Raw genomic sequence first — 24,937 nt, 5'->3', positions numbered from 1 at the left:
TTTTTTTTCTTTTTTTTTAGAGATTTATTTATTTGTTTGGTAGTCATAGTTATGTGGGGAGAGGGAGAGACAGAGAGAGATCTTCTATTGCATGTTTTTGTTTTACATAGCTGATTGTGTATTTATAAAACATACCAGCAAGATATAAGTATGTGCAAAAGCTAATTTTTAAAGGATGTGATAAATAAACCTTTCTAAAAAATTATAGTTATTGGGGGTAGGAGAGCTATTGAGTATTTAACCTAGCTTTTAAGACACCAGTTAAGATACCTGTGTCCCACATCTGAATGCCTGGAATGACTCTCAATACAGCTTCTTTCTAAGGCAGAAGCGAGGAGGCAGTGTTGATGGCTCAAGAAATTAGGTTCCTGATATTTGTGTGGAGAGCTGGATTGAGTTTCCAGTTCTTGGCTTCAGCCCTGTCTCAGCCCTGACTACTGTGGGCATTTTGGGGGTGAACCAGTGGATGAGAGCTCTCTCTCTCTGTCTACATCTCTCTGTCTCTGTTTCACTGTCTCTGCCTCTCAGATAACTAAATAAAATTTTTAAAAATTGTTATGGTAATCTATATTTAACATATGTATAGATTTATATATTCATACATTTTTCTTTAATTAATTCTGTGTTTATAGTCATAGCTTTAAAATGATAATCTTAAATTCATGTTTGATTATTTAATAGCCACTAAGGGCTGTAATGATAGATGTTATGTTTTGTGTGTATAACAAAAAAATTCAGATATCCCTGTTGGGACATTGTAAATGATAAATTCCCTAATACACACAACCAGGATTTTTTATATTTATTTACTTGAAAGGCAGAGAGAGAGAGAGATCTTCTGTCCACTGGTTTGTTCCACCAATACCCGCAACAGCCAGGGCTGGGCCAGGCTGAAGGTAAAGGAACTCAGTCAGGGTCTCCCACGTGGGCAGTAGGGACCCAATTAATTGAGACATCACCTGCTGCCTGCCAGGGTGCATATCAACAGGAAGATGGAATAAGAAGCAAAGCTGGGACTTGACCTCAGGCACTCTTTTTGGGAATGAGACAGCTCAAGCAGCATCTTTTTTTTTTTTTTTTTTTTTTTTGGCCAGGCAGAGTTAGACAGTGAGAGAGAAAGAGAGACAGAGAGAAAGGTCTTCCTTCTGTTGGTTCACCCCGCAAATGGCCGCCACAGCTGGTGCGCTGCGCCAATCCAAAGACAGGAGCCAGGTGCTTCTTCCTGGTCTCCCATGTGGGTGCAGGGGCCCAAACACTTGGGCCATCCTCCACTGCACTCCTGGGCCACAGCAGAGAGCTGGACTGGAAGAGGAGCAACCGGGACAGAATCCGGCGCCCCAACTGGAACTAGAACCTGGGGTGCCGGTGCCGCAGGCGGAGGATTAGCCAAGTGAGCCGCGGTGCTGGCCTCAAGCAGCGTCTTTACCTGTGCCAAATGCCTGCCCTGGGTCTAGGATTTTACAGGTAGAATATCCCTTATCCAATATGCTTGGGACCAAGATTGTTTTGGATTTTAGATTTTTCCAGATTTTGGAAAATTTGCATATACATAATGAGATATCTTGGGATGGGAACCCAAGACCAAATGTAGAGTTAATTTACATTGCATATATACCTTATACACATAATCTGAAGGTAACTTTATGCAGTAATTTTCATGCACCCAAATTTTGACTGTGACCCATCACATGAGATGAGGCATGGAATTTTCCACTTGTCGTGTCATGTTGGCACTCAAAGTTTTGGATTTTCAACATTTTGGGTTTCAGATTTTTGGATTAAGAATGCTTATTAGCCTATACTGTTTTGCCAGTGCAGACAAAGACAAGAAGTAAGAAGTAAGACATCATATAATGTAAAAATGCGTAGTAATTAATAAGAGCTACATTTATGGGCCTATAGAACATGTCAGGAACTAGACATAACACCTTAGGTGTATTTGTTTGCTGAGTTTCATATAGTCCCCAGGGCCACACTCAAAACTCAATTCTCTCTGAGCAGCGTTCAGCATGGATCCAGCTGGCCAGGTTGAAGCTGGGCCTTTGATGCCCTTCCCTGACTGTGTGGACCAGGAATAGCTTTTTACCTTCTCTAACCTCGGTTTCCATAGGGTTAATAAAATTGTTGTGGAGATTAAAGAAATTACTGCAAGTTAGTGCTTTGCATATGTCTGGTCCATGCAAGTGTCTCGAGTATGGGAGTTTAACAGGGTAGTTCAGGTGTGGGTGTTTGGTACAGTGGTTAGACCAACGCTTGGGCTGCCTACATACCATATTGGAGTACCTGGGTTCAAATCCTAGCTCCTCTCCTGATTTCGGCTTCCTAATGATGAGTACCCTGCAAAGCAGCAGGTGATGGCTTAAATAGTTGGGTCCCTCTACACATGTGGGAGAACCAGGGTGAGTTCCAGGCTCCAGGCTTAAAGTGTGGCCCAGCCCTTTCTGCTGTGGGCACTGCTGTGTCCTTCTGGCATTCAAATAAATAGGTAGATACATACATTCTTAAAAAATAAGAAAAAATAGAAAGGCAATTTAGTTTTGGCTTAAAGATTTTAATGTGAGTGGAACTTTCTGTCTCCAATTCTGACTATATGGAGTCGTCTGCCTGGCCACTCATTCATTCACACAGGAGGAGGCCCAGACCTGAAGACTCGGGGCAGTGACAGGTACACTTGGAATTGAAAAGCCTCAGGCTCCTTTTGTCTGATTTATTTTCTATAGGAAAAGGGGATGATGATAGGATAGGAGTTGGCAACTGTTTTCCTTTTTTTTTTTTAAGATTTATTTATTTTTTTGAAAGAGTTCCACAAAGAGAAGGAAAGGCAGAGAGAGAGAGAGAGAGAGAGAGAGAGAGAGGTCTTCCATCCGCTGGTTCACTCCCCAAATGACCGCAATGGCCAGAGCTGTGCTGATCTGAAGCCAGGAGCCAGGAGCTTCTTCCAGGTTTTCCACATGGGTACAGGGGCCCAGGTGCTTGAGCCATCTTCTACTGCTTTCACAGGCCATAGCAGAGAACTGGATTGGAAGTGGAGCCGCCGGGTCTCAAACCGGCGCCCATATGGGATGCCAGCACTGCAGGCCAGGATGTTAACCCGCTGCGCCAGCCCCTGAAAACTTGGGTCTCGATGGACGTTGCAGTTTAAATTTCAGATCTTTTCTTAGTCATGAAGTGTAGCCATATTTTCCTTTTGATTTCTCCTTACCTATTTAAAAATGTAAATCCATCCCTAGCTCTCACGGGTCATACAAAAACAGGTGTTGCTGTCATGGTTCCACCCTTGGACTCACCTTGCTTTTTACAGAAGGTGACATGACAGGAGTAGCCTTTTTTTTTATTCTAAGGACTGAAGTAGTTTTCTTCTGTTCTTCCTGGTAGTCTTCCCAAACCTAGCTGTTCCTCTTGGAATAAAGGGGTTCTAGGAGGCCTTAGGTCCTTTCTCTAATTTTTAGCCAGTTAAGATGTAGTTGGCAAAGAGCTTATTATTTAAAATTGTGAACTCTGCTCTTTGGGACTTTTATATTACATGGTCGTTTATGTTATATGGTTGAGAAGAAATAAAAATAGCCAGTAGATATGGTCTCTAAAGATATTAAAAGTAATTAAGTTTGCTGAAAGACATTGAAAAGTATAAGCAAAGGAAGAACTGGGTTAGAAAGGCACACTATTAGTAAACAGAACCCTCTTGTCAGAAAATACACTGGCTACTGTGTGTGTTTTTTTTTTTTTTTTTTTTTTAAGAAGTCTGCCGTTCCTGCAGCTGAAATCTAGCCATGTTCCATGTGCTTTTCATTTTTTTCCCCCTTTGGAATGGATTGGGAGGTTGCAGGGAAGAGATTATGCCAGAGTATAGAGGGATGACATATCACCTGCATCGTGTCTTCTGTTAGCTGTATCCTTTAAAGATGTGCGGATAGATGGAGCTGACTGCATTTGATTTTATTAATCTAAGAATATAAGGATGAGGGAAGAAAATTATTCCTTACATCAAACATTCTTGTGTGTTGCTATGTTTACATTACTTTGTTTCCAAGGACTGCAGCCTCCCTTTTTATTTTCAAGAGCCGTGGGCTTTTGTGGAATGACACAAATAGCGATCTGAGCCAAGAAGCCTGCTCTGAGCTAAGCACCTCGTTTGTGGGCGTTGGAATCCGCAAAGCCCAGGGGAACCCTGTGTTGTCCCAGCAGAGCACAGCTGTTTCCTTTCACCCCAGGAATTGCAAGGATGGCCTTGACTCTTGGACACCATCACATAGACTCCCTCTGTTTAGCTTTTGAGCAGAAAACATCCTGTTTCATCATGCATGTTTAATAGAATAACTTAAAAATGCTTAGGAGAAACATCCCATTAGTACTTTTACTTACCCTGAAAATATTCCGAGGTGGCCACACTTTTTCATACCTTCAGGGTGTAAATTAAGATCAATTCTCCTTTTGTCTTCTTAGATAAACGTGAGGAAAACATATATATATGGTGAATTCTTGTTTTCCACAATTCTCCATTGATCAGATTATGCTCTCTTTCTTTTTGAGAGCTCTGACATTGGTTGTAATGATCTGCTTTGGGGGATATGAGAGAATATTGCTTTTTATGTACAAGCTGAATTTTGAAATTCAGAGTACAGGAACTAGTACTCATTCCTTATGCAGCCCTGTAGCAGATCTCTAATTTGATCACAGAGCCTGGTGCAGTGGCTGCCAAACCTTTTTGACTTGACCTTCAGTATGATATGTGTGTGTATTTTATTTGATGATATAATACATGAAATATGTATATATACACCCCTTTCCCATGGGATAGTACCATAAGGGTACACAGAAGTTTCCCTTAGCTTCATATTTCTTCCAGAATCTTCCAGTCAGCAGATTTGTCAGTTTTGGCTAACTGGCCAAATGGTGGGGTACTTCAGTATCATTTCTGGTACCACGGCTTCTGACTGAGCATGGAATGTGGATTGCATAGGCAATCCTTGTGTCTAATCTTTGTATGGGCACCAGTAATTCAAACAAGGTATACCACTTGGGTTGATCATTATCTCAGTATTCATTGTGAACAATAGGTAAGTTAACAGTTTACATGTGATTTATTTCCAATTTGTGCTTTGTACATTGCACTTTATATTTTGTATTTTAGAGTTCTCTCAATCAGTTGAAAGTGTAAATGTGTGTTTTCAATGGTAAACTAGTTTGATGATTAATGATGATTGTTAGGCTGTGACTTTTAAGTCCCAGATTATTATATAAAGACATAGACACAGGTTGAATATTAATATAAAAAAGAGTAAGATTGCTAATAATTTCTGAGAAACTCTGTATTCTTTGTGGGATTGACTTTGGTGAAATTGCATCATCATCATTAAGTAAATCTTGGGCCCAGGAAGTGTTCTTGACTTTGTCAGTTTCTATCAGAGAGGAAGGAAAGTTTACTAACATGCTAGCAATATCGTCACAGGCAATAGCAGTGCTGACAGAGGTGGTGCCCAAATGGCTTGCTTTTCCACAGACAGCTTTTATTTAGTTTTGTGAAAGTTGCAGCAGGCTGTAGATGATAGAGCACAGGAATTATGCCCTTTTATATCAACCTTTAAAAATAGATTTACAGGAATTTTAATAATATATTTTAATCATACCTAAATTTTCCATTTTAAAAAAGATTTATTTACTTATTTATTTAACTGAACATCAGAGTGACAGAGAGGGAAAGACAGAGAGATCTTCCATTCACTGATTTTACACTCCAGATGGCTGCAACAGCCAGGGTTGGGCTAGGTCAAAGCAAGGAGGCAGGAGCTCCATCCAGGTCTCCCATGTAGGTGACAGGGGCCCAAGTACTTGGGCTGTTATCAGCTGCTTTCCCAGGTGCATTAGGAGGAAGCTGGATCAGAAGTGGAGCACCTGGGATGCAAACCCAGGCTCTGATATGGGATGTTGGCATCCCAAGCAGTGACTTAACTTGCTGCGCCACAGTGCAATCATACAGTATATATCCTTTTCAGATGGATTTTTTTTCTCTCCCAAAGAAACCTTTTATTTAAGGAATACAAATTTCTTAAGTACAGCTTTAGGAATATAGTTATTCTTCCCACCCACCTTCCCACCCCCACTCCCACTCCACCTCTTCCTCCCTCTCCCATTCCCAGTCCCATTCTCCGTTAAGATTCAATTTCAATTTTCTTTATACACAGAAGACCAACTCTATACTACCTAAAGATTTCAACAGTTTGCACATGCACACACACACACACGTACACACACACAACTGTCTGAGAACAAGTTTTGTGGTTAATTTTCATAATACAATTCATTGAGGACAGAGGTCCTGCATGGGAAATAAGTACACAGTGACTCCTGTTGAATTTAACAATTAACACTCTTATGTAAAACATCAGTGATCACCCGAGGCTCTTGACATGAGCTGCTGAGGCTGGAAGTCTTTTGAATCCAAAACCTCCATCAGTATTTAGACAAGGCCATAAGCAAAGTGAAAGTTCTCTCCTCCCTTCAGAGAAAGTACATCCTTCTTTGATGGCCTATTCTTTCCACTGGATTCTCACTCACAGAGATCCTTCATGTAGGACATTTTTTTGCTACAGTGTCTTGGCTTTCAGATGGACTTTTTACACCTAGTAATATTCATTTAAATTTCCTCCATGTTTTTTCATAGCTTGAGAATTTTTTTTTTTTTTTGTATTTAGTTGCTAAGTAATATTCCATTAACTGGATGGACCACAGTTTATCTCATTGTCACTAATTTGTAGCCTTCATAGTGAGTGTATGGGAGCTATCATAGCCATTTTAAACAAAGCCCATTTCAAATGTGTCATGCTTCCCAGCATCATCAAGCAAAATGAAAATCGAACTGTTATGTACCCTGGATAACTAAAGTCTAATGTTTGGAACCATCATTCCTCTTGCTGCTTATTATTGTATGTGTATTCCTGATAGCGAACAGTCCCTTGATGGCTCCCAACAGATTCGAAATTCTGTGTTTGAGATTGTAAGCTCTAGTGTCCTCTAAATGCTGTTTCAGGGCCTCATGGGTACACCAGTACATATTCTGTTTACATGCCTCTGAAGCAGAGATTTCTCTAACCTCTACCTGTAAGGCTCTGTCCCAGGTACCTCCCTCTGCTTTCACCCTACCTCGATTGCCCTGGACAAGGATTGAAGTTTGAGGTCTGTGTAACTCCAGGGCAGCAGCCTTTGGCTGATAACCAGTGGACTGTAGCCTTCTCCACAGGGGCAGGTTGATGTTGGAGAGAAAAGGGAAGGGCATGGCTGGCAAGGTTTTAAGCCAGTGAGGTGAGAGGCCTTCTGGCACCTACTTCTGCTGTAATGGGTGTGGGGAGCAGGGCCTGTTTCCTGCAACATGGCGAAATAAGTACTGAGACTACCGAGACTAGACTAGACCACTGAGACTATTAAAGACTAACTTGGCCGGCGCCGCGGCTCACTAGGCTAATCCTCCGCCTTGCGGCGCCGGCACACCGGGTTCTAGTCCCGGTCGGGGCGCCAGATTCTGTCCCGGTTGCCCCTCTTCCAGGCCAGCTCTCTGCTGTGGCCAGGGAGTGCAGTGGAGGATGGCCCAAGTGCTTGGGCCCTGCACCCCATGGGAGACCAGGAGAAGCACCTGGCTCCTGCCATCGGATCAGCACGGTGCACCGGCCACAGTGCAGCGGCCGCGGCGGCCATTGGAGGGTGAACCAATGGCAAAGGAAGACCTTTCTCTCTGTCTCTCTCTCTCACTGTCCACTCTGCCTGTAAAAAAAAAAAAAAAAAAAAAAAAAAAAGACTAACTCTATGCATCTGATCTCCCATCATATGGCGCTGAGAGAGAGTAAACAAATCTTACACAGCTGCTTCATTTCCTGGCCCAACCCCTTAAAAGGGGGAGAGAGACAACATGCATGGCCGCTGCGCCCCCCTGAGAGAGTCGGTCAGAGAGCTCAATGGTGCCGCTGCTCCGCGAAAGCGGGGGAGCGGCAGCAAACCCGGGAAGGGCCGGGGAAAGAGAACAGCGCAGGGTCTGGTGTCGTTCCTCTGCGAGTCGGGGAGCGACAAATGGGGATTACTAATCTATCTTAAGTTATTTATATGGCACATACACACAGACAGGTATCTTCCATCTGCTGGTTCACTCTACAAATGCCCATAACAGCCAGGGCTAGGCCAGGCCAAAGCCAGGAGGTCAGAACTCAATCTGGATCTCCCACTATGGGTGGCAGGGACCCAAGTACTTGAGCCATCACCTGGTGCTTCCCCTAGTATATATTAGCTTCTGCTTCCCCTGGGAACCAAACTTTCATGGGAAAATGGTTAAATGGAAGGAATCCTGAAAAGACATCTTATTTAGCCTCTTTTCTTGTACAAGAACATGACAACTTCACATTTGTGAATCTGGCTTTAAACAATTTGGAATTTATCAGTACCTACTCTTGGTGATCTATTAAGATGTTTACTGTTACTTCTTAGATGTCTGCAAGGAAGGTGATAGAGAAACACAGAGGACCTTGATTTCCATTCCTCAGTGCTCTTTGTCAATCTGTGGACCCACAAAACATTGCCCAACGGTGAATTGAATGTGGTATGAAAGTGTCAGTGAAATAGGTATTGTTGTTCTGAAAACAGAATACAAGGGTGTTGAACTATAAACGTGACAGCCATCTGTTTTTTCTTTTTTTGGTGTTTCTTCTGGTTTCTTTTACATTCTTTCATTGCCACTTGACTCACTCAGTTTTGAAACAGAATTAATCAAGGCATAACTTTTATAATAAGTGAATTAAAATGGATCCACAGAGACTAATGTCTCAACATTAAGCAATAAATAAGATCGTGTACATGGAAATGTTTTCTACAACATCATACAGTGAGTAAGAGATGACTTGTTTGACGTAAACCAAAATGGGAATACATTTTTCACTCCCTTTCAGTTGTGAACATGTTAAGTGAAATGATCACAAAAGATAGAATTACTAAAAAAACTAGTTTAGTCACATTCCGTGTGTTTGTTTCCAGCTTCATTTATTTTTATTGTGCTTTGCCTAAGCCCTAACTTGACATTGAATCTTGTTTCTAAAGTTAGTCATATGACCTCTTATCGCTGCCCTCCCCTCAAAGGAGCCAGAAAGCTGTATCATTATTGATTTTGGTCACAAGTGCACTGCTTCTTTGTTTAACTTCTCTTGGAAAGTGCAAAATAATGGAGATAACGAATCTCCACTTGCAGGGAGACAATCAAGTCAGCAGAAAATATTTCTTCTGGCAGCTCCTCCTTCCGTTGGATGTTTCCTTTCTCCGGGCTGTGAGGGTGTGGATGAAAAATCCAAATAAAAAGAGGTTTGTACTTTTGTTTATGCCTGTTAACATGCCCTTGTAGGACAGAAGAGATGAGATACTAGCAAGGAGACCGCAGACAGTGTTATTCTGTACACACATTAAGTTTTCAAGGGCTCTGAGCTATTCTATATTAAGATGTTGAGAAGGAGAGAATAATTGCTCCTCTCCACTCCAAAAGAAATGATTGTTCCTGTTTTCATTGATTATAAAATTAATAATGCCTAATCCAATGAATATGAAAATAAATGTGAACCAGATTATGAAAGGCCCTCACAATTGGTGCCACAATTAAAGGTGTGTGTGTGTGTATGTGTGTGTGTGTGTGTGTTTAACATAAACTGGGTGGTGCTTGGCATACTGCCATATAACTTGCTTTTTCTTCACCACATTTTTGAAAGAGTATTTATCTGTTTGAAAGTCAGACACACACACAGGAAGAGAGAGAGAGAGAGAGAGAGAGAGAGAGGAGAATCTTCTGTCCGCTGGTTCACTCCTCCAGTGGTTGCAATGGCCAGGGCTCAGCCAGGTCAAAGCCAGGAGCCAGGAGTCTCCTTCTGGGTCTCCCACATGTCTGCAGAGGCCCAAACACCTGGACCATCCTCGGCTGCTTTCCCAGACTGTTAGCAGGTAGCTGAATTGGAGGTGGAGCAGCCAGGACATGAGCCAGCACCCATATGAGATGTTGGCATATGCAATGTGGCAGCTTTACCCCTTACACCACAATGCTAGCCTCCTCACCAAATATTTTTTAGACTTTTTTCTACATCAGTGCCTGTGGATCTGTGTTTGGCTTGTTTCACTTAGCATTATATCCTCTAGGCCCATCCATGTTACCACAAATGACAACATTTCCATCTTTTTTTTAAAAGATGAGTAGTATTCCATTGTCCATGTGCACCACAGTGTCTTTCTTTTATTTATTTTTTATTTTATTATTATTTTTTTTTTACTTGACAGAGTTAGACAGTGAGAGAGACAGAGAGAAAGGTCTTTTTTCCGTTGGTTCACCCCCGAAATGGCCGCTACAGCCGAAGCTGAGCTGATCTGAAGCCAGGAGCCAGGTGCTTCTCCCTGGTCTCCCATGCAGGTGCAGGGGCCCAAGCACTTGGGCCATCCTCCACTGCCTTCCTGGGCCACAGCAGAGAGCTGGACTGGAAGAAGAGCAACCGGGACTAGAACCTGGTGCTCATATGGGATTCCAGCGCTGCAGGCGGAGGATTAACCAAGTGAGCCAGGGCACCAGAGAGAGAGACCGTTGGCTGCAACGGTTGGAGCTGCGCTGATCCAATCTGAAGCCAGGACCTTCTTCCAGGTCTCCCATGTGGGTATAGGGGCCCAAGGACTTGGGCTATCTTCTACTGCTTTCTCAGGCCATAGCAGAGAGCTGGATCAGAAGTGGAGCTGCTGGGTCTCGAACTAGTACCCATATGGGATGCCGGCACTACAGGTGGCAGCTTTACCCGCTATGCCACAGCCCCGGCTCCCAGTTTCTTTATCCATTCATTCATTGATGGGCACTTAGGTTGAGTCCATATCTTCGATATTAAGAACAGTGATCAGTCTTTTTTTCAATGACTCTGTCATGTAGATGAATCAGAGTTGATTTGTATAGACCTCTTTAATGGGCTGTATGTCATCTCCTCTTTTCTGATGTTCTAAACCTACATTCTTTAATATGCTAGCCACCAGTTGTATTTGGCAATTTAACTTAATAATTAAAATTAATATTAAAATCAGTTCATCAGTCAGATGAGCCACGTTTCATGTGCTCAGTAGCTCCCTGTGACTAGCGCTGATGTGGAATTTTCCTGTCACTCTGTGAGCTCTATTGGACAGTGCTGGTCTACTCGACTGGTTTTCAGACTCTCTGAAGTGCCTTGCTTCCATGCATTCCTTTATTCAGCCATTGATCATTCATTCAGCGAGTAATTATTGGTTGCTTTTTGTGTGCCAGGCTCTGTCCAGGTACTTGGCTCTCTCATTCAGGAAATGCCTGTTTAAGTCAACTTGTCATTACTATACTGAAATACATGGGGTGGGCTTACTTTGTCAAAAAAATTGGTTTATTTTGGCCTGTGGTTCTGGAGATTCATGTTCCAAGGTGAAGTAGGCCTGGTTAGTTTGGAATCTGTTAGTGTCATTCTTGGCGACAGAGTCCCAAGGTGGCACGGGACATTTCAAGGCAAGAGACAAGGAACACACAGGTCTGTTTCTGTCTGTCTCTGTCAGTTGGGGATCCTCTAGCTCTTTCTCTTTCTCCTTAAGAGCTGCCAGGATTCTAGTTCACCATGTGATTTTTTCCTACTGTACTCTCTGCCATCACAAACCTCCACCAGACTCTAGACTAATGGGGCCACCTGATCCTGAGCTATGCATGTCCAAACTCTAAGATGAATGAAATTAATGTTTTCCCATCCAAGAGGCTCCTCTGGTGTAAAGTAATGAAACACTGACTAATGCAGGTGTTTATTGAGGGTCTGGACTATTATACTCACCACAGGTTATATTGTATTTACAGGGCTTATATATATATATATATATATCATTAGATTATGTGATTTAAAAATATTTATGTATTTATTTGGTACAGACTGAGAGAGAGAGGAAGGGAGGAGAGAGAAAGAGTGAGAGAGAGAGGGAAAGAAGGAGAGAGAGGGGAATGGGGGGGGAGAGGGAGAGGGAGAAGGAGAGAGAGAGAGAGGTATCAAGAGATCTCCCTGCTCATTTCCTCCTAAAATGCTCATGACAGCTGGAGCTGGGCCATGTTCAAAGCCAGGAATCAGGTGCTCAATCTAGGTCTCCCATGGGGATGATAGGAACCCAACAGGGTCTGCATTAGCAGGAAGCTGGAGTCAGGAGTCCTGGGAGAGGACTGAACACAGGTACTCTGAAGTGAGATACAAATATCTTCTGCTGTCTTAGCTGTTAGGCTATAAGCCCGTCCTGGGATGATGTGATATTTACTCGTCTCTGTAACCCTAGCCACCACTAATTAGGCACACCTGAGGGTAGTTTAAACATTAATAGGAAATTGAATTGAAAAAATGACTTACTATAAAATGAGGGAAACTGATATCATTGGGATTTTGTTAATGTTTACAGTCATTGTCTGTATGCCTGTTGAATAGTGGTTTTTCTACTTTTAATTTTTTGATATCAATATTTAGTGGAATATTATGCCTATGATCAAAAAGTAAATTAAAAATATGTAATTGCCAAAGTTAAAAAAAAAGGAAGAAAGGAAGGAGGAGAGAAGTCTTTTTTTTTTTAAAAAAAAAGGAAGAAAGGAAGGAGGAGAGAAGTCTTTTTTTTTTAGAGTTGTATCTAGGAAATTTTAATCTGTTTATATTAATAAAACATTTTGGAAAATAAAACAAAAAGCCGGCAGGATTCAATCACGGGGCCCCACCCCAAATACTTAATCTAATCTTAATCAATTTCCAAAGGGCCCATAGCTGAATTAAGTTTCCACCTTCCCTTACAACTTTGGGGTTTCAACTCCTGCACAAGTTTAGGGGCCAAATATTCAAAGCACAGCAATGCCTTGTTCTCCTGTTAAGTTTTCTTCATGTTGAGATGCTCACCTTTATATTTCTTTTTTTTTTTTAAGACTTATTTATTTATTAGAAAGGCTGAGTTAAAGAGAGGCAGAGGCAGAGGCAGAGAGAGAAAAAGGGAGGTCTTCCATCTGCTGGTTCACTTCTCAGATGTCCGCAATGGCTGGAGCTGCGCTGATCTGAAGCCGGGAGCCAGGAGCTTCTTTTGGGTCTCCCAAATGGGTGCAGGGGCCCAAGGACTTGGGCCAATCTTCCACTGCTTTCCCAGGCTGTAGCAGAGAACTGGATCAGAAGTGGAACACACAGGACTCAAACCAGTGCCCATTTGGGATGCCAGAACTACACGCAGCAGCTTTACCTGCTACACCACAGCGCGGGCCCCTCACCTTTATATTTCTACACTGTGATCTTTAGGGTTAGAAAGACTCTCTATAGGACAGAAGCTAAGTCCAGGTTGTTAGATGGCTCCTGCAGTTAGGAAGCAGGGTCCTAATATCTTCCCCCTGAGTGTGTGCTTATCCTTACATTGATTTAACAATTTTTTTTTTTTTGATAGAGTGGACAATGAGAGAGAAAGACAGAGAGAGAAAGGTCTTCCTTTGCCACTGCTTCACCCTCCAATGGCCACTGCGGCCGGCGCGCTGCTGCCGGCGCATTGTGCTGATCCAAAGCCAGTAGCCAGGTGCTTCTCCTGGTCTCCCATGCGGGTACAGGGCCCAAGCACTTGGGCCATCCTCCACTGCCCTCCTGGGCCACAGCAGAGAGCTGGCCTGGAAGAGGGGCAACCGGGACAGAATCCGGTGCCCCAACTGGGACTAGAACCTGGTGTGCCGGCACCGCAAGGCGGAGGATTACCCTGTTGAGCCACGGCGCCGGCCTCATTTAACAAATATTTTAAAAATTAGGGGGCCAGCACCGTGGCTCATGTGGTTAATTCTCCACCTGCGGCGCCGGCATCCCATATGGGTGCTGGGTTCTAGTCCTGGTTGCTCCTCTTCCAGTCCAGCTCTCTGCTGTGGCCCAGGAGTGCAGTAGAGGATGGCCCAAGTGCTTGGGCCCCTGCACCTGGCTCCGGACTTTGGATTAGGCAGTGCTCATTTGGGGAGTGAACCAATGGAAGGAAGACCTTTCTCTCTGTCTCTCTCACTCTCTGTAACTTTACCTGTAAAAAAAAATTATCTCTGATTTGGAAAAGGCACTTAATTCAAAGTAACTTTCTTCCATGGGCTTTTAGTTAGGGAATTCTGAAGGATATAATGAATAATACTGTGGGGAGCAACTCGGACTAGACTGTTACTGGAATTAAGACTTATTCTATGCATCTGCTCTCCCACAATATGGCGCTGGGAGAGGAGGAAACAGCTTCTACACAGCTGCCTCCAGTTCAACCAATAAACAGCAGGACCTGCTCCTGATTGGAGGAGAGCAGCGTACTCGGCATGTGGGTAGCAGAGTTGGGATTGGTGGAAGAGGACTATAAAGGAGGAGAGAGACAACATGCACCAGGAACATCTAAAGGGAACACCTGAGCAGCCCCGGAGAGAGCCGGCCAGTGGTGTGCCGCTCCCCCGCGGAAGTGGGGAAAGTGGCAGGGGGAACCGCCCTTCCACGGAGGTGGAAGGGATGGTAGCCAACCCGGGAAGAACCAGCAGCAAACCCGGGGAGGGCCGAGCAGGCAAAAGAACAACGCAGGGTCCTGTGTCGTTCCTCCACGAAGAGGGGGAGCGACATAATACTATTTAGAACAAATTCAGAAATGAAATAATTGATCAGATGTTGTTTTTTGATCTTTTTTAGGGCAAGTTAAAGTCTTCAGAGCTTTGTATACGTTTGAACCCAGAACTGTAAGTATTTTTGTAATTTTAAAATGGACATAAACAGCCCACAGTGATTTCATTTAGAAATTTCCTTGGCCTAACTGGTCTGCTTTTTTTTTTTTTTTTCTTTGAGAGATGTAGGTAATTCCCAGGAATGCACAGGCAGTCCCTCCCACTGCAGTCCAGAGGTGTGTGAGCGTAGTCCTCAGGTCGATTTGCATGTTCCCGGAATCTGTACTGCTTGTACTGCTTCTCCCCCGACACTGCCACCACCTGCTTTCAAATCAGCAAGTGACTTGCATATTAAACCAAGCCTGTCTTTTCTTTTTATTAGCTTTTTAAAAAACTTAAAAAAGATTATTTATGTATTTTAATGGGAGGGAGGAATGGGGAGAGAGAGAGAGGGAGAAGGAGCAAGAGAGAAAGAGGGAGAGAAGGAGAGAGAGAGATTTCAGGAGATCTTCCATCTACTGTTCATTCCCTAAATGGCTGCCATGCCTGGGGCTGGGCCAGGCCAAAGCCTAGAGTCAGGAACTCCATATCTGGGTTTCCTACATGACAGCAGGGGCCCAAATACTCGGGCCGTCTTCTGTTGCCTTCTTAGGCACGTTATCAAGAAGCTGGATCAAGAGTTGATCAGCTAGGACTTAACTGGCTCTCTGATAGGGGAAGCTGGCAACCCAAGTGTTGGCTTAACCTGCTATTTCACAACACTGACACTTAGCTTTTGTTGTTGTTGTTTTTAACTTTTTAACAGTAATATATTTGAGATGGAGAGAGAGAACTGTATGGTGGTTCACTCCCTAAATGACCATGACAGCCTCTGGCCAGGGTCCAAAGCTGGCAGCCTAGAACTCAATCTAGGCAGGGCTCCCACATAAGTAGGAGGAACTCGGCTACTTGAGTCATCACTGCTAGTTCCCAGGCTTAGCAGGAAACTGGAATCAGGAGCCAGAGCTGAGCATTCAACCCAGTTCTCTGATGTGAAACAGGTATCCTAAGTGGCAGCTTAACTGGCGGGCAGGCCAAGTCTCCACCCTCGCCACCTGTCTCAGTGACCCTCCCTCTGAAGTTCCTGCCCATTCATGCCAGCCTCTATCTCCAGCTACCTCATAATGGCATCTTCTGCCAACCTCCAAGAGCAATTTTTACATGTCTGCTTCTGTTGTTATTGTTCCTCATATCATTCCATAAATCTACCCAGGCGTAGGTGGTTTCATGGATACATGAGAGCATGTATCCAGAGCTTGGAGGTAGTGCAGCACAGCTCTGTAGTCTCATAGAGCTTGCATCCTAGTGAGGAGAGGCAGAAAAATGAAGCAAGCTATCAGGGGCCAAGTGCTGTGGAGAAAAGTAAGAAGGGTAGGGGGCTAAGAGGTTAATGGAGGGGAGAGTGCTGTTTTCAGGAGATGTTTAGGGAAGGCCCTTTCTATGAAGGTGAAGTTTGGGAAGAGATCTGAAGGGAGTGAGGGAGGAGAGAGAACAGAAAGCACCAGGAGCATCCTTGATGCCTTCTAGGTGCAGCCTGGGCAGTGCAGTGAATGGGGAAGAGCACGGCAGGAGATGAGTATGAGGGAGCGGGATGCTAGGGAGGGCTGGTCACGGGGGGCCCTGTGGTTCTCCTTTGGATTTTGCTCTGGGTGAGGTGGGGAGCCATCTGAGAGTTTTCCGTACAGGAGTGTTGGCAGTGAACTCTTAGAGGAATCCCTAAGCTGTTACATTTGTCACCTTTCTGTTACTGCAAAGAAGTTCCTTTGTAAAAGCCAGCTACTTTTGAAAGAGGTTTATCTTGGCTCAGCCTGAAGATTTGGAGTCCACACAGCATGACGCAGGCTTCTGCATCACATCCCGGTGAAGGTGCACTGACTGTGTGGTCTCTCTCCCTGTCCTTATAAAGCCCCTGGGTTCAGCCATGGGAGCCCCACCCCCACGAGCTAATGTAATCTAACCATTTCCGAAGGCCCCACCTCTAAACACCAAGGTCTGATTAAGTTTTCACACATTCTTTATTAAGACTTGGAGGATGGAACTCCGGCATGACTTTGGGGGCACAAATCATATTCAAGCCAGGACACGTACCTGGAGAGTGGTGAGTCCAGGAGGGTTTAGGGCTGCAGGGAGTCCAGTTAGGAGGCAAAGGGGAATGAAGCCAAGACAGGAAGACTGCCTTTATTGCCTTTACTCTATTGTAAGCTGGAGACCAGAGGCTGTTGTCTGTGTGCAGCCAGCTTGCTGTGGCCTTTGCCTGGGTTGCCCTGGCGCTGGCCTTGCTGTCCCCAGAGTCAGAGGCACATCAGAGGGTATCTGAGCACTGAGTGGCACTGATCATGGATTCAATGCCATCATGCCCAGGCCTGCCTTTGAATCCCACGTCTGTCATTTACTTGCTGAGTGACTTTTCTTACTCTCCTCATTCAACAATGAGAATTACAAATAATATTCACCACTCCCCTGCAGAACCCTACTGTAATCCTGGCAGGAGGTAAATGTGTAAGGCCCGCCACCACGTGGTGAGTGTATATGACATGGGATGGGTGTGCATTCAGAGGAGTGCTTCCAAGACTTTGTAAACAAAATGTTTCTGGAACAAGAGAAGGGTGGGGTGGGTATTTTACTCTTGTCACCAAGAGGTTCTGGTGACATCCCTTCTGTGTTGGGGAGGGAGGGCACAGGGGCTGTTGTCATCGGCTGGGCTGTCATAATTGAATGCCTCACCCTGGCTCCCTCACCCTCAGAAATGGCCGCTCTCCCAGTTTTGCAGGCTGGAAGTCTGAGAGCAGAGTGTCAGTAGGGTTGGTGTCTCCTGAGACCTCCCTCTGTGGCTTGAAGATGGCCACCTACTCCCTGTGTCTGTGCAAGGCCTTCCTTTCCTCTCTCTTGTCTGTGTTCTCATCTCCTCTGGTGAGGAAACCAGTCACTGAATTATCGCCTACCCTACGGCCTCATTTTAACCACCCATTTTTGAAGGCTCCATCTCCAAGTGTTGTCATGTTCTAAGGCACTTGGGGTTAGGACTAAAGCATAAGAATTGGAGGGAGACCACAAAAAAGCCCACAAGAGGAAGGTGTGAGGCCCACGGAAGTTTGCTCACAGAAAGGGCTATCATTTGGTGCTCTGACTGTCCTTGTCAGTTGTTTCCTGGGTTGTCCACCCCCAGGAGGATAAGGATGGGGTAGAGTAGGTGGTCTTCAGCGGCCCCCTAGCCACTGAATGAAGTGACCATCCTCATGGCCTCCCTGATTCTAGACTGAGACCTGCATTCACTTAGTTTTGGAACTTGCGGTGACTCCTGACTCTCCTGTCTCCCCTGGTGTCCTTTTTTTTTTTTTTTTTTTTTTTTTTTATCTTTTATTTAATGAATATAAATTTCCAAAGTACGACTCATGTGTTACAATGGCTTCCCCCCCCATACCGTCCCTCCCACCCACAACCCTCCCCTTTCCCACTCCCTCTCCCCTTCCATTCACATCAAGATTCATTTTTGATTATCTTAATATACAGAAGATCAGCTTAGTATACCTTAAGTATTTCAACAGTTTGCTCCCACACAGAAACATAAAGTGAAAAATAATAGATGATTTTTTTTAAATGATGATGAAATCAGATCAGACCTATTGTCATGTTTAATCCCAGTGAGAGTCAAGTTGGGAATTGATAATTTCTTTCTTTTTTTTTTTTTTTTTTTTTTTACAGAAGATCAGTTTAGTGTACATTAAGTAAAGATTTCAGTCGTTTGCACCCCCATAGAAACACAAAGTGAAATATACTGTTTGAGTACTCGTTATAGCATTAAGCCTCAGTGTACAGCACGTTAAGGACAGAGATCCTACATGAGGAGTAAGTGCACAGTGACTCCTGTTGTTGACTTTACCAATTGACACTCCTGTTTATGGCATCAGTAATCTCCCTATGCACCAGTTATGAGTTTCCAAGGCTATGGAAGCCCCTTGAGTTCTCCGACTCTTATCTTGTTTAGACACGGTCATAGTCAAAGTGGAGGTTCTCTCCTCCCTTCAGAGAAAGGCATCCCCTGGTGTCCTTTGATCCGTTCTCATGGACCTCCGCCTGCTGTGGTTCCTGCTGACCTGTTGCCTTTATTCACTTCGGGCTTCTCCATTCGGTCTGTGTTCTCTGTGGGAGTGGGAGTGATGTTCCTCAAAAGGGGCTGTGCCCTGACCACCTGCCTCAAACCTTTATGTGACTACAGATACAGTGCTCTGTGGTCCAGCCACACTTCCTGCCCCTGGGCTTGGCTTCTCCTTCCTGGGCCATGCGGTTTAGATTTGACGCCCAGAGGAAGATGTCTCAGAAAACTGTGAACCACGTCGTTATCCCTTCTAAGTGTGCAGTGAATACTTCCCTTCTGTAAAGACTTCTCTGACCACCCCACCTGGAAGCAGGATGCCTCTCCCACCTCTGAACCTCCACGCTTGGTGTTTCAGTTCTGCTCGTGGCGCAGTGTCTTGGGAGGCAGAACACAGGAGTCAGAGCCTATACTGAACTCTAGTTACCCTCTATCTCTTTAGCCCTGGGATAACCTTGAGGGAATTATCTAACGTTTTTCTCTCTGTGTGCTCATTTATAAAGTGAGAAGAATAATTTCCTGAGTATTTTTATGAGTTAAATGACATTAATTTCATGAAGTTGCTGACATTCTTAAGGAGTAGCTATTATTGAAGTATTGAAGGAGTAGTGGTTGCTATATCAACAGATGTTTAATAAGTATATTTTTAATTTTTTTTAAAGATTTTATTTATTTTATTTGCGAATTAGAGTTACAGACCGTGAGAGGGAGACAGTGTTGGTTCACTCTCCAAATGGCCGCAATGGCTGGAGCTATGCCGATCTGAAGCCAGGAGCCAGGGGTTTCTTCCTAGTCTCCCATGTGGGTGCAGGGGCCCAAGCACTTGGGCCATCCTCCACTGCCTTCCCGGGCCACAGCAGAGAGCTGGACTGGAAGAGGAGCAACCGGGACTAGAACCCGGCGCCATATGGGATGCCGGCACTGCAGGCGGAGGATTAACCTATTGTGCCACAGTGCCGGCCCCCAATAATATATTTTTTATTTAAAAATTATTTTCATCTATTTGACCAGTAGAGACATACAGAGAAAGAGAGAGAGAGGCAGAGAGACAGAAATCTTCCATCTGCTGGTTCATTTCCCAAATGCCCACAACAGCTGGGACTGTGTTAGACCAAAGCCAGGAACCCAGAACTCAGTCCTAGTCTCCCCCATGGGTAACAAGGACTCAAGTACTTGAACCATCATCTGCTGCTGCCTCCCAGGGTTTGCAACAGCAGGAAGCTAGAACAGAAGTAGAGCCAGTGCTTGAACTTGGGCACTCCAGTATGGGATGTGGTGGCATCTTAATGGTTGCACCAAGTGCCCACCCCAAATATTTCTGATTAATTGCTACATTGATTAATTTAGTTCCAATTTAGCTCTGGGATAGAGTTTCTCCACTGCATTTTTTCCCTTTTATCTTGCTATTATTGAATCTACAGGAGAAAATACATATTTAATTCATTAAATTTAAAAACAATAGTCTGTATTTAAAATGGCATTATATTTTTTATTAGCCCTGGTCCCAAGGATCCTAGGCTGATTGGTAATGACCTCCCCAAGCCCTGTGGCCCCCAACATTCCTGTCACACCTACTCCCTTTAATACAGATAAGAGGAAATACTGGCTTCCATGGGGTTCCTAACTGGTTAAATGCCCGTGCTGTACCTGTTGTTAGATTTCACACATCATTCTAGAACTAGGTTAGTCTTATAGTCTTTTTCCATTGGACAATACTAGAAATTCAGTTGTTCTGTTTGCTCTGTGACTTGGTAGCCGCTTTCTGTGGAGGGTTGGATGTTCCAAGGCATATTCCAAAGTGATCCAGCCTCCTGAAAGCCATTGGGACAGACAACATTCGAAGGGCTGAGCTGGATGCTGTGGGGCCATTGCTGACATGTGCCCCACTGAGGCCCGGGTTCAGTTTTTAGCTACACGTCTACCCTCAGGTGACAGAGACAGTGATGCCCAACCCCAGTCTTAGTGACCCACTGAGCAGGCAGTGCCCTGGGCCACTTGTGGATGCTGGTTCTTTGTGCTAACCCACTTCTCATCTGTGGTGCTTCAAGGCAATGTCGTCCTGGCATCACCCAGCTCTGTTTGGTTCTTATTTCTGCCCAAAACTCCAGTCCAATAAAGTGCCACATGGATATCTGGCTGGACTGGATAGACCAGTGTAAAGACATCTGATGGGTTGCGACAGCATTACCTGTGAGCCAGATATATTCATTTTTAAAGGGAAGCCAGCAGGACTCTGCTCTATCATATCAAGTTTTCTGGGCTGCACTAGGCTTATAGCAATATGTGTGAAGGAAGGATCTCCAGAGTTGGAATCCAACAGCTGAGACAGGAGTGCTCCACTGCTACTTTGTGATTTGTGACAAATCCTTTGCCTTCTCTGAGCCTGGTTGTGAAACAGAGGCATGTCCATATGTCCATAACCCAGTCCTACCTAATGGGTTGTTATGTGAACCAAATGAGGGCAAGTATGCTTTGCAAGTAGAAGGTGCTACTGTTGGTTTTGTTGAACTGCATTACTGAGGTGTGGGGTAGGAAGGAGTGAATGACTGACACCTCATAATGGCTATGCATGGTGCTTCTGTATGAAGGCCTGAGTGTGGTTAAAAGCAAGGACTTTGTGATCTGATTGTCAGAGTTCAAGTTCAGGCTCTACAGGTACCTATTTTGTGGCCTTGGACAAGGTTTTCATCTATGATGTGGTGATAAGAATAGCCCCCACTTCATAGTGTTATTGGAACTGATTAAATTAGTTAATATTTGTAAATGCCTAGTCCAGTGCCTGGCACATAATACATAATATAAAGTGTCAAATAAAAGTGTTTTTGGAGAGTTTGGTTGATTGAATTTACAAATACTTTTGGGGACTTCAGGTTGACAAAACTGAAAAATTTCAAAAGTTTAACATGGTCTCTCTAAACATTTCATAAAACACATTTTTTGCCTAAACCAGCAAAATTAATGTCTTGAGAATTATATGTTGCTAAGAATAATATGGGATGAAAATAGACATATTGGTCACCACGTTTATACTCACAGCTGCAGCATCTCAGTGGCCAGCTGCTTACGTGTTCTGAGATCCTCTAGCTCTTCAAGGAGAGGGGGAAGGAGGAATGTGGTTATGAACCACACAACAACCTGGAAATACTTACTTCACACACTTACTTCAGTGTGTCACTGTTTTCCCATTTCCTTGCCATGCATATGATGCCAAGAATTTAAGCGTCAATATTCATTAAGTACGTTACATCAAGTGACCAGCTCATGGTGTCTTAATGGAAACTGTGAATATTGTAGATAAATTCTGTTTTTAAAATCATGTAGTGGTCTCCGTTGCCGTCAATAGTCTGAAGAATGTGGTTGATCATCTGCTTAGCTAGGTTAGGAAAGCAGCTCTGATTTCTTGGGAAGAAGATATTTTACAGGTCGTAGCATTGTGTCTGGGAGTGATTCACTAGTTCTCAAACAGTACTTTTTACACTGTGTGTCTGTGTGGGTGCAAACTGTTGAAGTCCTTACTTGGTAGAGAGTTGGTTTTCTGTATACAGAGTTAATTAAAAATGAATCTTAAAGAAGAATGGGATGGGAGAGGGAGTAGGAGGTGGGATAGGCGTAGGGGAGGGAGGGTGAGCATGGGAAGAAAAACCACTATATTCGTAAAGTTGTACCTATGAAAATTGTATTCATTAAATAAAAGCTTTAAAAAAAAAAAAGTGAGTCAACTGCCCACAGTTGTTTCTCAGGATGAAAACATAGGGAGGACTGACTTTACCTGACACCAACTGCCTGTTGTTGCTGCCTCAGGTGATTACAAGTCTGACCCATTAGGTGGCTTGCGGCGGACACCGCTATTGAACAGCAATGACTGCTTTAAAAATTGAAACAGCACCAAGTATAGACTCTACTGTAGGATTTAATGTTGTTTTCCAAATGATGTCCTTCATCAAGCCATGGATAACAATTGCTTAAAAGCCATTAAGAGTTTTAACTCTTTTTTGCTTTTATTAATTTTTTAAAAAATTGAGGTGAAAGTCACATAAAATTAATCGTGTTAATGTGAAGCACTCAGTGACAATTAGTCTAGGCATAGAGTTGTGTAATCACCACCTCTGCCTAGTTGCAAATCATTTTTTGTCACTTGTGATAAAACTCTGTACCCATTAAGTAACCTACTTCCCATTCCCCAACTCTGTTACTTTTAAAAACATTTTTGTTGTTTTTGAAAGCCAGAGAAAGATAAATATACAGACAGACAGACACACACACACACACACAGAAACCAAGAAGGTAGACAATAGACAGTGAGCTCTTATTTGCTGGTTCACTCTCCAGATGCCTGCAACAGCCAGGGCTGGGCCAGACTGAAGTGAGGAGCCCAGAACTCAATCTGGGTCTCCCACCTGGATGTCAGGGACCCAGGTATTTGACCCATCACTGCTGCTTCTCAGGGTGTTCATTAGCAGGAAGCTGGAATCAGAAAAGAAGCTGAAATTCAAATCCAGGCACTCCAGTGTGGAAGGCGGGCATCCCAGTTGCATCTTAACCGCTGTAGGTCAGATGCCTGCCACCTTTACTGATTTTAAGAGAAAGATTAATCATGGGAATTTCATGTGTGTGTGTGCATGTTGCGCATGCTTTGTTTTTAAAACCTATTTGTCTGCTTTATAAGGTGTCTTCTTCATACTTGTTTTCTGGTTTCAAGGGTGAGAGATCTAATTAAATGTGGAAATTTAGGCAGATTTGACTTTTGTGATTTTAGGAGGCTAAAACTGTAGTGGAAGATAGCTCCTTAATTTCTCTGTTGGCACCAATTGAGGAGGATTTATTCTAAGACATAGGTGGGTGGTGAGATTGGCTTTTGGAGCAGTAGAAAAGCAATATGGCCAGGATAGCTTTAGGATAGGAAAGAGCTCTTTGAGTCATTGAACTCTTACAGAGCTCCAGGAAATACAGAGCATTCCAAAGACTGCAAGTCACTTCTCTTCTCTTTTCTATATACTTCTTTCTTGCTCCACTTTTATGCCTTTCCCTATAAATGTAAGGCCCCAAGACCACTGGTCCAGCTGGGATGCCGTGGTGTGACTGAGTCCTCTTTCTGGTCTCTCTCAGATTAATTGAGTTTGCAGCAAATACTAAAGGAAACAGTTTGTTTCTCTAGTCATTTTCTATATCTGTCTCATATTGGTAGCAATATTGGCCATTGATCATCATTACACATAAAATAAGGATTGCCTCCATGAGTCTTAGAGGTATCTAATATCTCCTAAATACTTACTTCAAATAATATTAAAGTATATGTCATCAGGTCTCATGGGTTTAATTGATTTTGTGTAGCTTGTACTCTGTATAAGTCTATTCTCTGTAAACCAAAGTATAAATGCAGCAAATGCTGTAGGTAATTACCTTTTAAAGGCAGGTATTTGGGCTGGTCCTGTGACTCAGCAAGTTAAGCCTCTGCCTGAGACACTGGCGTCTCCTATGGGCACTGATTGGAGACCAGGCTGCTCCACTTCTGATCTAGCTCCCTGTTAATGTGCCTGGGAAGGCAGCAGAAGATGGTCCAATTGCTTGGGCCCCTGTACACACGTGGGAGACCCAGAAGAAACTCCTGGTTTCTGACTTTGACCTGGCCCAGACCTGGCCCTGGCCTTTGCAGCCATTTGGGGAGTGAACCAGCAGATATAAGCTCTCTCTCTGTGTCTCTTCCTCTCTCTCTGTAACTCTGCTTTTCAATTAAATAAAACATCTTTGGGGAAAAAAAGGTAAGTATGTTCTGAGTATCATTAATCATAATTTGTGATTTTTATGTTTGAATTGTGATATATTTAAATATTCATGTATTGTGGTTCCTGTAGCCTAATATAGCTGATATAGTCTTCATTGATATCCAAGGGACATAGTTACAGTAATAATCTGGATTAGCTTTGAAACTAAATAAATTACTAATACAGAGTCATATTTACTTGTCATAGTTTACCAGGAGGAGATTAACAAATGGAAAAAAGAATGGATGATCTAATTTATTTCACTAGCATAATTTTATTTGTATGGAAGAGCAACTATAATCAGAATACCAAAAACTTTAAAAAAATTTTTTTAAAGATTTGTTTATTTATTTAAAAGGCAGAGTTACAGAGAGGCAGAGGCAG

The 24,937-nt window shown here is 43.6% G+C and overlaps 1 protein-coding gene across 2 annotated transcripts in view; it reads left to right on the top strand.

Moving 5' to 3' along the window:
* The window catches only part of OSTF1 (osteoclast stimulating factor 1), a 61,801-nt gene that overhangs the window by 12,573 nt on the left and 24,291 nt on the right, over positions 1 to 24,937 (top strand). For both annotated transcript variants that reach the window (XM_051846611.2, XM_017341887.3), the window contains exon 2: positions 14,688 to 14,734. In XM_051846611.2, the coding sequence (XP_051702571.1) occupies positions 14,688 to 14,734 (47 nt within the window). The remainder of the gene's footprint in view (positions 1 to 14,687; positions 14,735 to 24,937) is intronic.

This window comes from Oryctolagus cuniculus, chromosome 1, assembly GCF_964237555.1.
Source record: "Oryctolagus cuniculus chromosome 1, mOryCun1.1, whole genome shotgun sequence".
Classification (NCBI taxonomy): Eukaryota; Metazoa; Chordata; class Mammalia; order Lagomorpha; family Leporidae; genus Oryctolagus; species Oryctolagus cuniculus.
Note: the sequence above shows the minus strand (reverse complement) of the source record. Positions and strands in the feature narration are given on the sequence as shown.